Consider the following 13,559-nt stretch of genomic DNA (forward strand, 5'->3'; position numbering starts at 1 on the left):
ATATCATTTTCCTCTGATATAATTTTAAAGAAACCAAAAGAGTAAAACCCACCCCTGTTGAAGCAATTCTGACTGAGATTTCTGAAGCTGTAAAAGTCTGACTGATTCATTGAGCTGGCAGCCCAATGCGTAAGCCACTGTGCCTACAAGCCTGGGTTAGTTTGCTCCATCTCTGTTGACAGGTGAGATTGGATAATTCCTTTCCCTTTGCTCTTTTTATCTGCTTGGGTGTCAGGGCTTTGTTTACTTTCCTGTGGAGATTGAATGGCCTCTTCTGTCTTTGCGTGCTCTGGGTAGGCTTGGGTCAAGTTGGGGACAAATTATTTCTTTGTTCCTTGATGGTGTGCTAGGTTTTGCATCACACCATCTGAGGCCGGTCTCTTAGAGCAGTGGTTCTTATCTGTGGGTGACTTTGTCCCTAGGAGTTAACTAGTAGTGTCTGAGGCATTCTCATTGCCACATGTGAGGGGAGATGCTTCAGAGTGAGGTAGGATGCATAACTCCCTACAAAGCCCAGCACAGCCTACCCCTGCAGAGCCACCCAACCCAAAACATCAGTAGCACCAAGCTCTGCCTTGGACGGAGGCTCGAGGTTGCCTGCACCACAATCCCAAAGGCATATGGTTCAAATCCACTGGCTGCGCCATAGGAGAAAGATGGGCAGTCTCCTCCTGCGTGGTTAACGGCCTCTGAAAGCCCATTGGAGGGTCATCTATGGGTCACTTCCGATTCGAGGGTCCACAACAACAACAAAGGTTGCCTGCCGCTGGAATTTTTCTGTGGTTTCCACGTTCTGCTTCCTCTTAGTCCAATGCAGCTATGGATAGTTTCCATGTCACCAGGCGTTTCTTTTTACCACAGACTTATTTGGTGCACTTAGAAGATAGCTATTCTTTGTGGTACATTTTCCTCCCTGGACAATGTGCAACAATGAATGAATGGAAAATCCAAGTTCTCTATAAACTTTCAATAAACTCTCAACTAAAAAAAAAAAAGAATTACAAACGAATCAATCTATCTGCCCACCTATCTAGTGAGTTGGTGTTCTTTTTCTAGACTTAACTCATTGCCGTGTTCTTATTAGTCATTGTCAAGTCAACTCTAATGCATGACTACCTTCTGCATAAGAGAATGAAACTGTTCCTGTACCATCTTCATGGCCTTTGACATGACCTGTAGAGTATATTAGGTGAAATATAAGCATTGTTGAATCTGGGTAAGAAGTATATTGGTGTTCTTTATATTACTCTTAATTTGTAACTTTTAGTAAATTTGAAATTATTTATAAATGAAATATTTTAATTTTATGAACCTAAAAAAAAAGATAGCTACTCTGTTGAAAACAACAGTATGCCTTAGAAATCACACTGTAACTCTGACCCATGCCTGCATTTTAGAAGAGAACAATGACAGTCGTGGGCCCAGTGGAGTTTCTGGCCGCATGGCAGTGATTTCTGGGTGTGTTTGGGGTTGGGAGTGTACCTCCTCCTGTCTACCTGCCGGTCCCTGCTCCCGTCTCCCCAGGACCCTCACCAGCTCGGCCAGGACAGGCAGGAAGATGATGGTGGCGGCGGTGTTGCTGGCAAACTCGGTGAAGAAGGCGATGACAGCGGTGATGACCAGCACGGCCAGGGCGGGGGGCACGCTCTCCAGGGGCTGCATCTGTTGGCCGATCCATGCAGACAGTCCTGACTCCTGGGGAGGGGAGGCACCAAGGGGCATGAAGGCAGAGGCTCAGAGAGGGTGAGTGACCTGGTCAAGGTCACACAGCAGAAAACCAGGCTTGAATGCAGCTTTCCTGCATCTTGGGTTACCTGCCACTCCACCCTGCAGAGTTTCATCATAACCACACTCTCTGGAGAAATCAAGGCATAGAGACATGTGTATATCACTGAAACCCTCTTGCCCCCCAAAAAATAATCATCCCAGTTCAGCTCTAGGACCCTAAGTTTACATCTCTTTTCAAAAAGTTTAATGGGGAAAAAAATATTCACTGCTTATCCAGAACCTAAAATTTCATAATGCACTTTCGAACACATTATGCTGTTGTGTGCTGTCAGGTAGGAACCAACCTATAGCTGATCGTCCAGTGGATTTTCAGATGCTCTAAATCACGTGAGAGATTACTTGTCTTGCTCCCATAGAGCATCTGGTGGATCCGAACCACACACTTGGGTGTTCGCAGCACAGTTCCTTACCACAAAGCCACTACCACAAAGCTCCCTACAACACAGTATACTGTTCTATATATACACAAAATAATGCATGTTCGCCTACAACTGTAATGAGAAGTTACCCTCAATGCATTAGTAATTTATGCTTAAACTTTCCCGCTTAAAAAAAAAGTCTCTACAGAATAAAGGTGCTTCTCTTATGCATAAGCTCTTTGTCTGCTAGACCCTCCCAGAGCCAAGGCCCCAAATGCTGCCTTGGCCTAGAGAGTCCCTGTGAGGAGAAAGTGGGTCACTGGTGTTCCCCATAAACCACCTTCCTGCCAGAGACGGACAGCAGTGAAGCGAACAAAGCTGGTGAGAGGGAATATTAATGATCTGAGCAAGTGAGAAGCCAGAACCCCAAAGCTGGGCTCTGGAGTCACCAGCTTCTAGCCAGTGTCCTTGGCCCCGCTTTCTCGGGTCCTTGCTTGGCTTGGCTTCCAGAGCCGGAGGGAGGTCTGGCAGCTTCAAGAGAGAGGAGAACCCCAGACGCCTCCCAAATAGAATCACCAGCCTCTTCCCATTCCCTGAGGAATCGGAAGCTTCATTTCCTTGGAAACTCACTGCCCCAAAGTGTTCTCAGGGACACTGGGGACCAACCGAGAGCAGGCAAGGCCAGAGGGAGTGTGGCTGAAGAGTAAGAGAAAGGCTTATTGTGACGTCTTGGGCAAGTGACTTAACCTCTCTGGGCTTCAGTTTGCTCATCTGTCAGCCGGCCATAGTGACAGTGTCTGTCTCAGAGAGAAGCTGGGGAGAAAGGCACTAGTCCATAAAATATTAAGGAAGTGCATGGGCTCATGGTACAAGTTCAGTACATGTTGGCTGTGATTAAAAGACATGAGATGCCAGAGTTGGCAAACACTCAGAACCCCGTGTGCCCCCCACCCGCCCCTCTGGTTGCCTGACTGTGTTCCACAGGTCTCCCATACATGTTGAAATGAGCCTGAGGGTTGGGGTGACCAGAGACTGAGCTGACAGTATAGTGCTCCCACATCTTTCCCACATCGGCCAGGTCCTCCCTTCGTCATCTCTTTCTACATACAGGAGGCTCATATCTGAGGACCTCAGTGGTGTGGTGGTTAAAAATGCTGAGATGCAAACCCAAAGGTCAGTGGCTCAAACCCACCGGCAGCTCCAGAGAGGAAAGTTGCGACAAGTCTGCTTCCCATAAAGATGTGTCTCCTTGGAAACTGTTGAGGCACTTCTGCTCTGTTCTCTAGCATCACTGTGGGTGGCAATCAACTTGATGGTGATGAGCTTGGACATTTAATGGGTAAGGTCACATTTTATAAGGATAGTATTAAGTTTAATGCTTTAACTCGAAATGTATGGTCAAAAACACCCTTGAAAAGATCCCAAAAGGCTCATAAGACACAGCTGGCCCAGCTGAGTGGACATTATTCTGTGTAATAATTCTTAACTGGAGAGAGGCAGAGAATTTTATTAAAGGGAAAACCCCCAGAAGGTTTTAAGCATTTGCTGCTGCTGTTGTTGTTGTTGTTGTTGTGTGCCATATGAAAAATAGCCAAAACTGAGGAGGACTTGAAGTGTTTTCTGTAAAAGGTCAAAGACTATAGTCTTCAATATGGATTGTATCTCAACATCAAGAAAACAAAGATTCTCACCAACGGGCCAATTGGGAGCATCATGATACATGGAGAAATGATGGAGATTTCTAACAACTACATCTTGCTCAGATCTACAATCAACACTTTTGCCAGCAGCATTCAGGAAATCAAAGATGAGTTGCTTTGGGAAAGCCTGCTGTCTGCGACCTCTCTAGAGTGCTGAAGAGCAAGGATGTCAGCGTAGAGACTAAGGAAAGCCTGACCTTCAAACTCTCCTGCCTCCTTACAAGCTGTGTGACCTTGGGTAAATTTGTGTCTCTGTGCTTTCATTTCTTCAACTAAAGGGTTATGGTAAAGATTAATTAAGTATACATCCAACAGTCCTTGTACATAGTAAATATTGCATGTGATTTATGATTATGTATTTAATTTCACAGACTCTCCATATAGACCTTACTTTGTGCTGGGCACTCTCTCAAGTACTTTGCTAGTATTTTATTTAGTGAGATAAGGAGTAAGGGGGACTGAAGAAGGTATGCCACACAGGTATGGTGTTGGCAAACAATACTGAATATGCCATGGACTTCCTTGGGAGCTTTCTGTCAAGAAAGAAGTCCAGCCAGGGGGCTTCCTAGAATTGAGACTGGAGAGGCTTTATTTCACACATTTTGGACATCTTATTAGAAGGGAGGTATCCCTGGAGAAGGACATCGTGTTTGGTAAAGCAGACTGTTGCAAACAAAAGGAAGGCCCACAATAAGACTGACTGGGACAGTGGCTGCAGCAATGGGCTCACACACAGCAGCGACTGTGGAAATGGTCCAGGACGGGACACGGCTGGATTCTGTTACACGTAGGTTGTTATGAATTGGAACTGACTCACCAGCACCTGGGTCTCAGTCTGTGTGGAAGCCTGAGCAGCTATGCGGCACGTGGAAACTATGGTGAGATCACTAAGTGGTTTGGTGAGTTTTTCAGGCTCAGGGGCAGCACTGGGATCTGCTTGCCATCCTTCGGAAGCATTCCCTGAGAGAGCTCACACATCCAAGCCCACGCTGCGTCCAGTCCAGCCTGGGGAAGTTCCTGGGCCACAGCAAGAAGGCAGGGTGTGCCCAAGCATTCCACGGCTTCTCCACCAGGCAGTGATTGGTGGCAGCGTGGGACAGCCTCGGGAGGGGAAGGCTCCCACAGGAGCTGGGGAGATGGGGCAGCTGCCACACAAAGCCCCTTGTTGAATAGAAACCCCAGCCAGCTGCCCAGAGCTGGGAGAGGAGCCAGCCCAGCTCCCAGCATGCTCTGCACTGCTGTGGCCCAGCGCCTACCAAGAGACAGGGCTCCCACCACTCCTGGGGCTCAGAGAAGTCGCTGGGGTGCAGGGTCAGCTCAGGCAGCCCCCTGCTTCTGGGCCAGGCTGAGTTCAGAACATTGCCATACATGGTACCATTTCCACTGAGGTACTCAGGCCAAGAGCCTCCAAAGCTGCTTTGATTCTGCCCCTTTCTCTCCTAACATCCAATCGTTAATCCTGCACCAGGTCAAGTTTCGTTCTAAATGCTGTCCATGTATTGACTCACTGAACGATTGTGATAAATCTATGAGCAAGGTACCATTTTGCAGATGCAGAAGCAGAAGCACAGAGAGGCTTTGTAACCTGTCTGAGACCACACAGCTAAGAAGCAGAGAGTCTGTGGTCTCATCCAAGAAGGTCTGGTTACACAGCACATGCTTCACACCACCGTGCCTGAGTGCTCAATGGAGCTTCTCCACCAGCTCTTTCCACAGACTAAGTCAATCTGCAATTCCTGTGTAGTCCATCAGGTGAGGTCCATGTGTATAATGGCCATTTACTTTTAAAAAAAATTTGTATTTTCGTCGTATGCCAGTGTCCATAGCAGTGTTATTCGCCATCGAAAGAGCATGGAAACAGCCCAAATGTCCAGCCACAATCAAATGGATTGAGCAACTGTGGACATTCATGCAATGGAATACTACACAGCACTCACGAGCAACAATTTTAAAAAGTACTACATAACTTATAGTACTTTGGGGAGAGACTGGAGAGCATTGTGCTGAGTGAATTAACTCAGTTTCACAAGGACAAATACTGCATAAAACCATTATTGTAAATATAGACAGATAACTAGTAAAACGTGTATGGAGGTCCAAGGGCTGAAGGAGTGGGAGCAAAAGAGTGAAGATGGGTCTCTGTGTGTGTGTGTGCATGCATGCGTGTGTGTGTGTGAAATCTGCTGTTCTATTTCTAACAAAATGTTTGCATTGATTTATTTTGTAATAAATTATATTGCAATAAAAAGGTATTTTCAATGAATAAGTGATTGTACAAAATTCTATCTTTTCCTCTCCAGCCTCATTTCTGTCACCAAGTTTATACCTTCCAACTATCAGTCCTTTGTTTCCAATTTACATTTTCATGCCAGTCATTAATTATCACCAATGCATCTTAATAACATATTTGACCAATTTCAGGCTACAAAAATTGAATGGTGCCATGCAAATAAGGTATATAGGAAGCCTACCAAAAGAACTGTTTAATTTTGTCATCCTGTTGTTGTTATGTGTTGCGAAGTCGACTATGATCCACACCGACCCTATGAACAATAGCTCTGAACCCTGCCCTGTCCTGAGACAACTGCACCATGTCTGATACACCTGTCCCCATTGCCACAGTCAATATGTCAATCCAGCTTATCTATGGTCTTCCTCTCCTGCGCTGACCCTCCACCCTTCAAAGCACGATGTCCTTCTCCAAGGACAGTAGTCTTTGTCATCCTACAAAGCTGAAAAATGAGAGAATCCAGAGGCTCAAGAGAGAACTTCATTTCCACCAAGAAGAAGAGCCAGGAATGGAGCGTGTCTTTTGGCCTGAGGGTCTCTGTGCTGAGAACTTCTTAGAACAGAGAAAACGCTTTGAGACCAGAGATGGAATGAGGCAGCAAGCATGGCAGAGCCTGGAGGCAGCAGAAGCACGAGGCTGACATGAGCTAGTGGAGTGGGCTTCCTGGTCCAGAGTGAGCGAGCTGAGAGCCTTCTGGCTGGAGGCTTCCTGTGGAGTGGGGCTCCTCCACTCACTCATTGAAAGAGTTAAAGAACTTTGTAATCCTCAGCCCAGCAGGGTCCCAGGGGCGAGGAGCCAGGAGCAGCCTACCTACTGGCATGGGGAGCTATCCTGAGTGAAGAACTGTATCCTTTGTTGTTCCTGATACTGATTTTTACCTAGTCTCTAATAAACGCCATACTCATGAGGTGTGAGTTCTGTGAGTAAATTATGGAACCCGTTAGAGAAGCAGAGAGCATTATGGGAGGGATGACTGGTATCAGAATTGGTTAAAAGGTGGCGGGTGAAGACATGTTTGACCTCTGCCTGATAGGAATCTGTCTTACATTTGCATAGTCCTACCTCGCCATGCTGCGAGAGTTATAAAAACCGTGGCTAAAAGAAAGCCACAAGTAATTCACTGCACTGCAGACCTCCTCTAACTTCTGGAGCGGGAAGAAATTCACCGTCAATATCAACATCACGGATCAGATCCTCCCCTCTTGTTCTCTGCTGTACCAGGCACCGAGTGTATGCAGCTGTGACCAGGCCTTGTCCACAGGTGCCCCACAAGATCCGTAGCGCACCCACTGCCCTGCTGCCCTGCCCGGCCTTACCTCGCAGCCTTTGGCCATGGCGAAGCCCCCGCCCAGGAGAAGAATGATGTTCCAGGGCACCGTCTCCTGTGCCTTCTTCCACGTCAGCAAGGGCTCTGTCTCCACGTTAGAGGCTGAGCAGAGGAGACCCAACACCCTCAGTGAGAAACGCAGTCTGAAGAAAGACCCCCAATTTCCACTCCCCAAGAGGGGGACCGCAACACAATCTTGGGGACATTCAGTCCAAGGAAGGGGTCTCGGAGCCCCCCCAAGGCAAGAGAAGGAGTTCTCTAACAGAATCTTGAGGTCATTCAGCCTGGGGAGCTTGCTGGGGAGAGAGGGGTCCCAGTATACTCTTAGGGAGGGACATTCAGCTGGAGGAAGGGACCCAGCACAACCTCAGGGAGACACACTTGGCCAGAGCAAGGCCCCTGAACTTTGTCCCATTTTTGTGGAGACTCTTGGGGTCTCCAGGAGGCCACAGCCTGTCCCTGGAGTCTGACTCTGGAGCCTCAGGAAACTTCCACGAGCACGGAGGTAGGAGGGCAGTCGTCCTCTGAGTGTGAGTGTCCTCTCTCCGAGTGCGAGTGTCCTCTCTCCGAGTACGAGTGTCCTCTTCCTGGGCAGGACATTGGCATGGCATAGGCGGATGCCTCTCCTCCTCACAGGGCAGTGCTATTTTTATCTCCATTTCAAAGAGAAAAGAAAGCTTTCTTCTTAACTGAGTGTGTACAGGGAGGGAGAAAAAGAGGAAGGAAGGTCAGAAAAGGCCACTTCTGCCCGTGAGCTTATGGGGTGGTTTTCATTTTCTCAGAAGTAGCATGAGGTGAAGTGGTTTGGACAAGGGTCAGCAAACTTCCCATCAAGGTCTAGAGAGTCAGTCATTTGAGCTTGAAGACCCTCTGACTCTACTCAGGTAAGAAGCTTCACTTCAGTTCCAAAGGTATGTGGTTCGAATCCTCCAGCTGCTTCGTGGGAGAAGGATGGGCCATCTCTTTCTGTGCAATTTAGTCTCTGAAAGCCTGCTGAAGGGTCAGCTGTGAGTCGCAGTTCCAATTTAACAGCAATCAGTTACTTGTTGAATCTGCAGAAGCAGATTGCCACCTGTTTATCCTACTGGGGGATTCAAACTGATGACCTTTATGTTAGTAGCAATGCTTTCACCATTTCACCACCAGGGCTCCATACACATAAATATGATGCCAGGAAGCTGTGAGTATTCTAAAGGAATAATGAAACCAGGTGAAGACATGAGTGGGAGAGAGGTGGGTCTAGTTTTTGTTTGTTTCAGATGGCACGTGAGGGGTGATTCCTCTGGGGAGGTGACATCTGGACAGGGGCCTGGATGAAGTGATGGGGTGAGCCGTGCACACAGCTGGAAGAGCTGGATGGACAGAGAGGAAATAGAGTCTGTTGTTGTCTTCATCATAATGAACCCTAAATGCAGTTCCCAGGGCATGTAACACACTCAGGATTATTGAGTGACCAGAAACGTAGACCCTTGGAAGAAGGAGGGTGGTGGCGGGTACAAGGAGATGCCAGGGTTGGCCTGGACACCTGGGTTCCAATCCTCTTTAAACTTGGGGTGTCACTTTCTCTTCACGGGCTATATCCTCACCCAGAAACGGGCTATTTGGCCATTCTGTAAGGCCCCACATGACCCCAAGTGCTAGGAGGTCCCCCAGACACGCTCAACACTTCAGACACACTCAACAGTAATAGGGGGGCATCGGAGACCCCTCCATTCTATGATGGGGCCATCAAGGAGCACTTCTCCTGCGTGGATCCCGCCTCTAGGGTCGTGACTACATGCCTCTTAGTACTGTTTTCACTGATGATGATGATGATGGTTAATCCTGGGTACCAGCTGTCAGGCAATAAGGAGATGCATTGCACTGGGAAAGTCTGCAGTTAGGGACTTCTCCAAATTATTGAGGAGTAATAATGTCAGCTTGAGGACTAAGGTGCATCTGATTCAGGCCATGGTCTTTCTGATTACTATGTGCTGAGAGCTGGACAATGAATAAGGAGGACAGAAGAAGAATTGCTGCCTTTGAGCTGTGGTGTTGGAGAAGAGTATTGAATATTCATCCCCTGGACAGTCAAGAGAACAAACATATAAGTCTTGGAGAGGGTTCAGCCGGAGTGTTCTTTGGAGGCAAGAATGAGGAGGCTTTGTCTCACATACTTTGGATTTGTTGCTAGGAACGTCTATTCCTTGGAGAAGGACATGATGCTGGGAAGGGTGGAGGGTTGGTGAAGGAAAGGAAGACCTCAACCAGGTGGATTGACATGGTGACTGCTGTAATGGGCTCTACTGTGTCAGGAAGTGTGAGGATGGCACAGGATAGAACAGGGTTCAGATCTTTTGTTCAAAGGGTCGTTATACTTGACTCAATGACACCTAACAACAACAACAACAACTGTCTTCACTGAGCCCACCAAGACCCCAGCCAGGACCCCTTTACCTTTGAAGTCAAACCACCACTTGAAAGATGGCCTTTGGGATGGGAAGAAGAACAAAATTGTGACAATGGACACACCAGTGACAGCATCGGAAATATACCTGCAATGACAAGACCCCAGAGCGTGTGACGCTGGGCACCCTGGCCCCCCTGGTCCTCCCAGCAGGCCTCAGGCTGACAGGCTTGCCCATGAGGATTATGGGAAGGGAACTGTCCACCTGTGAAGATCTAGCCCTGCACTGCATTTCACAGGAATATGACCGCCCATGGGTGAAAGCCTTTTCTCAGAGAGCTCCCTTAGCTGGGCTTAGTGCTGCCAGAATCTGGCTGTTGCTGGTCCTTCCAGCTCAAGGGCTTGACCAAAGCAGGAGGAATCTGAGAGCCATGGAATGCTGGAGTCAAAGGAACCTCGTGAGTCACCTGACCTAGAGTCTTGTTTCTATTGTTCAGCTTCTGCTTGAATTTCTCCTTCGATGAGCAGCTTACCACACGGAGGTACCGCCCATGTCCACCAGCAGAGCCCAGATGGATCCAATCCCATCATCCCTCACAAACCAAGTGCCACTTTCCAAGCACCCAAATGTGTCCTTTGTGATTATTCTTCTCAGGACCTGCCCTCTGAGGCAAGCAGCAGCTTCCATGTCAGAAGAGAAATTCAGAACAGAAGCAACTTGGTCAGACAAGGGCCAAGGAGGACATGGGTCTTGAATCTGGAGTTTTCTGGCTTCAGGGAACCACAGAGCCGATTGCCAACAAAACTCCTTCAGTCTATGCGTCTTTGGAAGGAAGATTATTCAAACGGCTGAGAAATTGGAAAGATGGCTATTATCACAACAGTGAAAGAAACAGAAATTAAAACACTAATAGAAGTGCACTCATCTGCTAACAGATGACAAAAGGATAATAATGGCCAATTAGAGTGTTAGTACAAATAAATGGGAAATAAGGAAATAAAATGGAAAGCACTTGGCTACATGTTTTGATATTTTAAATGTGAATCTTGATCTAGTCATCGTACTCCTAGGAGTTTACCCTCAGGAAATGACCAGATTCTTATTCACAGACTTTTGTACAAGGATCTTCATTATTTATAAGAGAAAATAAAAACCAACCAAACCCCAAGATAGTTCTTAAAGGGGACATATATAAAATGTGCCTCGGCCATAGAATAACATATTCTCTGTATGTTTTTTTTCGATAGATTTTACCCCGCCTCCCAACAGCTCATTGTCGTTTAGATGGAGCTGACTCACAGCCGACCCTTGCATGGGTTTCCAAGGCTGTAAGTCCCATGGAAAGAGACTGCCCATCTTTCTCCCACGGAGCCTCTGGTGGATTTGAACTGCTGGAGAGCTTGGGTTTTAGGTCGCCAGTGCAACTCCTTACAGACTAGGCTCCTAGAGCTCCCTATTTTAATTTTTTCCTATTAAAAAATGACAAAGGTGACAAGCACTGTGGCAATTGGACAATTAAAACAGACATTGGTGGGGGGAAGAAGAACAAACTGGGGATGAGGGTGGAGAAAACAGTGCAACAATGAATGAATGAAAACCCAAAATCTCTGTAAATGTTCATTACAACTAATAAAATGTAATAATTAAAAAAACCACAAAAAATGACAAAGGATAGTGTCTACTTTGATATATTGACACAGAAATAAGGCAGATACCTTATAATTATTTTTTAAAAAGGAGAGAAAAGCAGGTTTTTCTCTGCAGCAGTGGACACAATCCAAAAAAGGAATTTGTTACACTCATCAAGACACCCCCATCATGTTGAATGAAACAAAATCTCATTGCTGTCAGGTCATAACCAACTCAGTCGCTGACCCAACAGGGGACTTTCAGAGGCTGGAAGCTGTATTGGGGGAGAGCGCTCATCTTTCTCCATCGGAATCACAGGAGGATTCAATCTGCCAGAAGTGTGCCAACTTGAGGTTAGTGCTGCAACTAACCCACTAGACCTTTAAAGGATCGGATATTATAGAATAAGCATAGTGGTGAGGAGCTATGCAGCGACAAACTGAAGGCACATGGTTCAAATCCACAGTGGCTCCATGGGAGAAAGATGGACTGTCTCCTGTGTGAGTTACTACCTTCTGAAAAACGACTGGAGGGTCAGCTATGAGTTGGTTCTGACTTGATGGTACATAACATAGCAATATTAAGTATTTTTTTTAAGTGAGTGAGATAGCAGTATTTAAAAAGAGTGAGGTAGCTAGGTGATAACAATTTGTCCATGATCATACTGCATTTTCCAAAGTTGTAGAAATAGGTCTGCTTTGTTGTATGTGTACAGGCTACACTCGAGGTCTGTTCCTAAGTGTGACTTTGAGAATTTGTAGAGAAGTTGGAACAGACGCACACAGTGACAGAAAAGGCTTGCAAACTTTTTCAATGGCGTGAAATCTACAGGTGCAGTAAGGGAAGATGATTGTGCTGAAAATATTTTGTATGTTGGGGCTGGTTGAATAGTTTAAAAGTGAGGGCAAATTTATATAATAGTGGAGCAGGACTTCTAAATAACACTGGTTCAAGATGGCAACAGTACACCACTTTTAATATATGTAACTTTCAACTGTTGTTGTTGTACACCACAGAATCAAAACCAAGCCAATACTAATTTTTTTTAAAGTGTGTGTGTGTGTGTGTGTGTGTGTGTGTGTGTGTGCCGTCAAATCGGATCTGACTGGTACAGCAGAATGTCCCTCCTTCTCCTGCAGAGCATCTGGTGGATTTGAACCACCCACCTCTGGGATTGCAGTATAGCTTCTTGCCACTAGGCCATCAGAGCTTCCCAATACTAAATATTTGTAATAAACCAAATGCTATTTCAGGTTCAAGCTGGAATTCACCCTGAGGCACCAAGGCAATCCTTAAGGTTTACCTGATTCTTGCATTGTATTTCCTGGTCCCTCCCTCCTGAGCCAAGGGGAAGGTTTTCAATAGAAAGAGCTTGGCTTCATTTGCATTGAATTCTCTTTGTGATTTACTTTCTGATAATTTTCAAAAAAGATACAGGGAAGCTGCAATGGGGCCTCCAGTCCAGAACTGCTGGCTCCCTGTTTTTACCTCTCTGTTTTATCTCATTTCTGGCTGGCTGTCTCATTATTAATAATTCTAAAAATACTTTACCCTCGGTCTGCAACATTCAGAGGCAGGTAATCACACGGGAGGAGATTGCCTATCCTTCTTTCATGGAGCACCTGGTGGCCTTGAACTGTGTGCCTTCGGAATTGCAACACAGCTTCTTGCCACTAGGCCGCCAGAACTCCTTTTCCATCAACCTGCACCCTAATGCTTCTCTATCACACACATGCGCACACACACATACACGTATACATGTATGTTCAAATATGTATGCTGAAGGGACAGCAGAAACCCCAATTTTTTATAAACCCCATTAAGGCTGGAGGCAGAAGCGGGCCATAAAAATTCTTAGCTTAGGGCAAACATGAGTGCCCCAGGTAAAGCCTTGTCTGTCTTTGAAAAGCAAGGAATTAACTAGTGTCTACTTGACACAGAAGGAGTAAAGGCGGGCAAAGTAGCCAGCCTGTCAAAAGTCAACCCAAATGACTAATCCCCCAGCCCACCAACCAAGATCGCAATCCCCCTGCCCTAACAGGGACAGGACACTCAAAAGAGCTATAAAAGCAAGGGGGG

The 13,559-nt window shown here is 46.5% G+C and overlaps 1 protein-coding gene across 3 annotated transcripts in view; it reads right to left on the reverse strand.

The window, feature by feature from the left end:
- Nucleotides 1-13,559, reverse strand: part of SLC13A3 (solute carrier family 13 (sodium-dependent dicarboxylate transporter), member 3) — an 83,800-nt gene that overhangs the window by 3,700 nt on the left and 66,541 nt on the right. For all 3 annotated transcript variants that reach the window (XM_006881598.1, XM_006881600.1, XM_006881599.1), the window contains 3 exons: nucleotides 9,901-9,998; nucleotides 7,454-7,566; nucleotides 1,534-1,695 (listed from right to left, as the gene is read on the reverse strand). In XM_006881598.1, coding sequence (XP_006881660.1) covers nucleotides 1,534-1,695; nucleotides 7,454-7,566; nucleotides 9,901-9,998 — 373 coding nt within the window. The remainder of the gene's footprint in view (nucleotides 1-1,533; nucleotides 1,696-7,453; nucleotides 7,567-9,900; nucleotides 9,999-13,559) is intronic.

The sequence above is a fragment of the Elephantulus edwardii genome, unplaced genomic scaffold, assembly GCF_000299155.1.
Source record: "Elephantulus edwardii isolate Elephantulus edwardi_28Jun2011 unplaced genomic scaffold, EleEdw1.0 scaffold00015, whole genome shotgun sequence".
Lineage (NCBI taxonomy): Eukaryota > Metazoa > Chordata > Mammalia > Macroscelidea > Macroscelididae > Elephantulus > Elephantulus edwardii.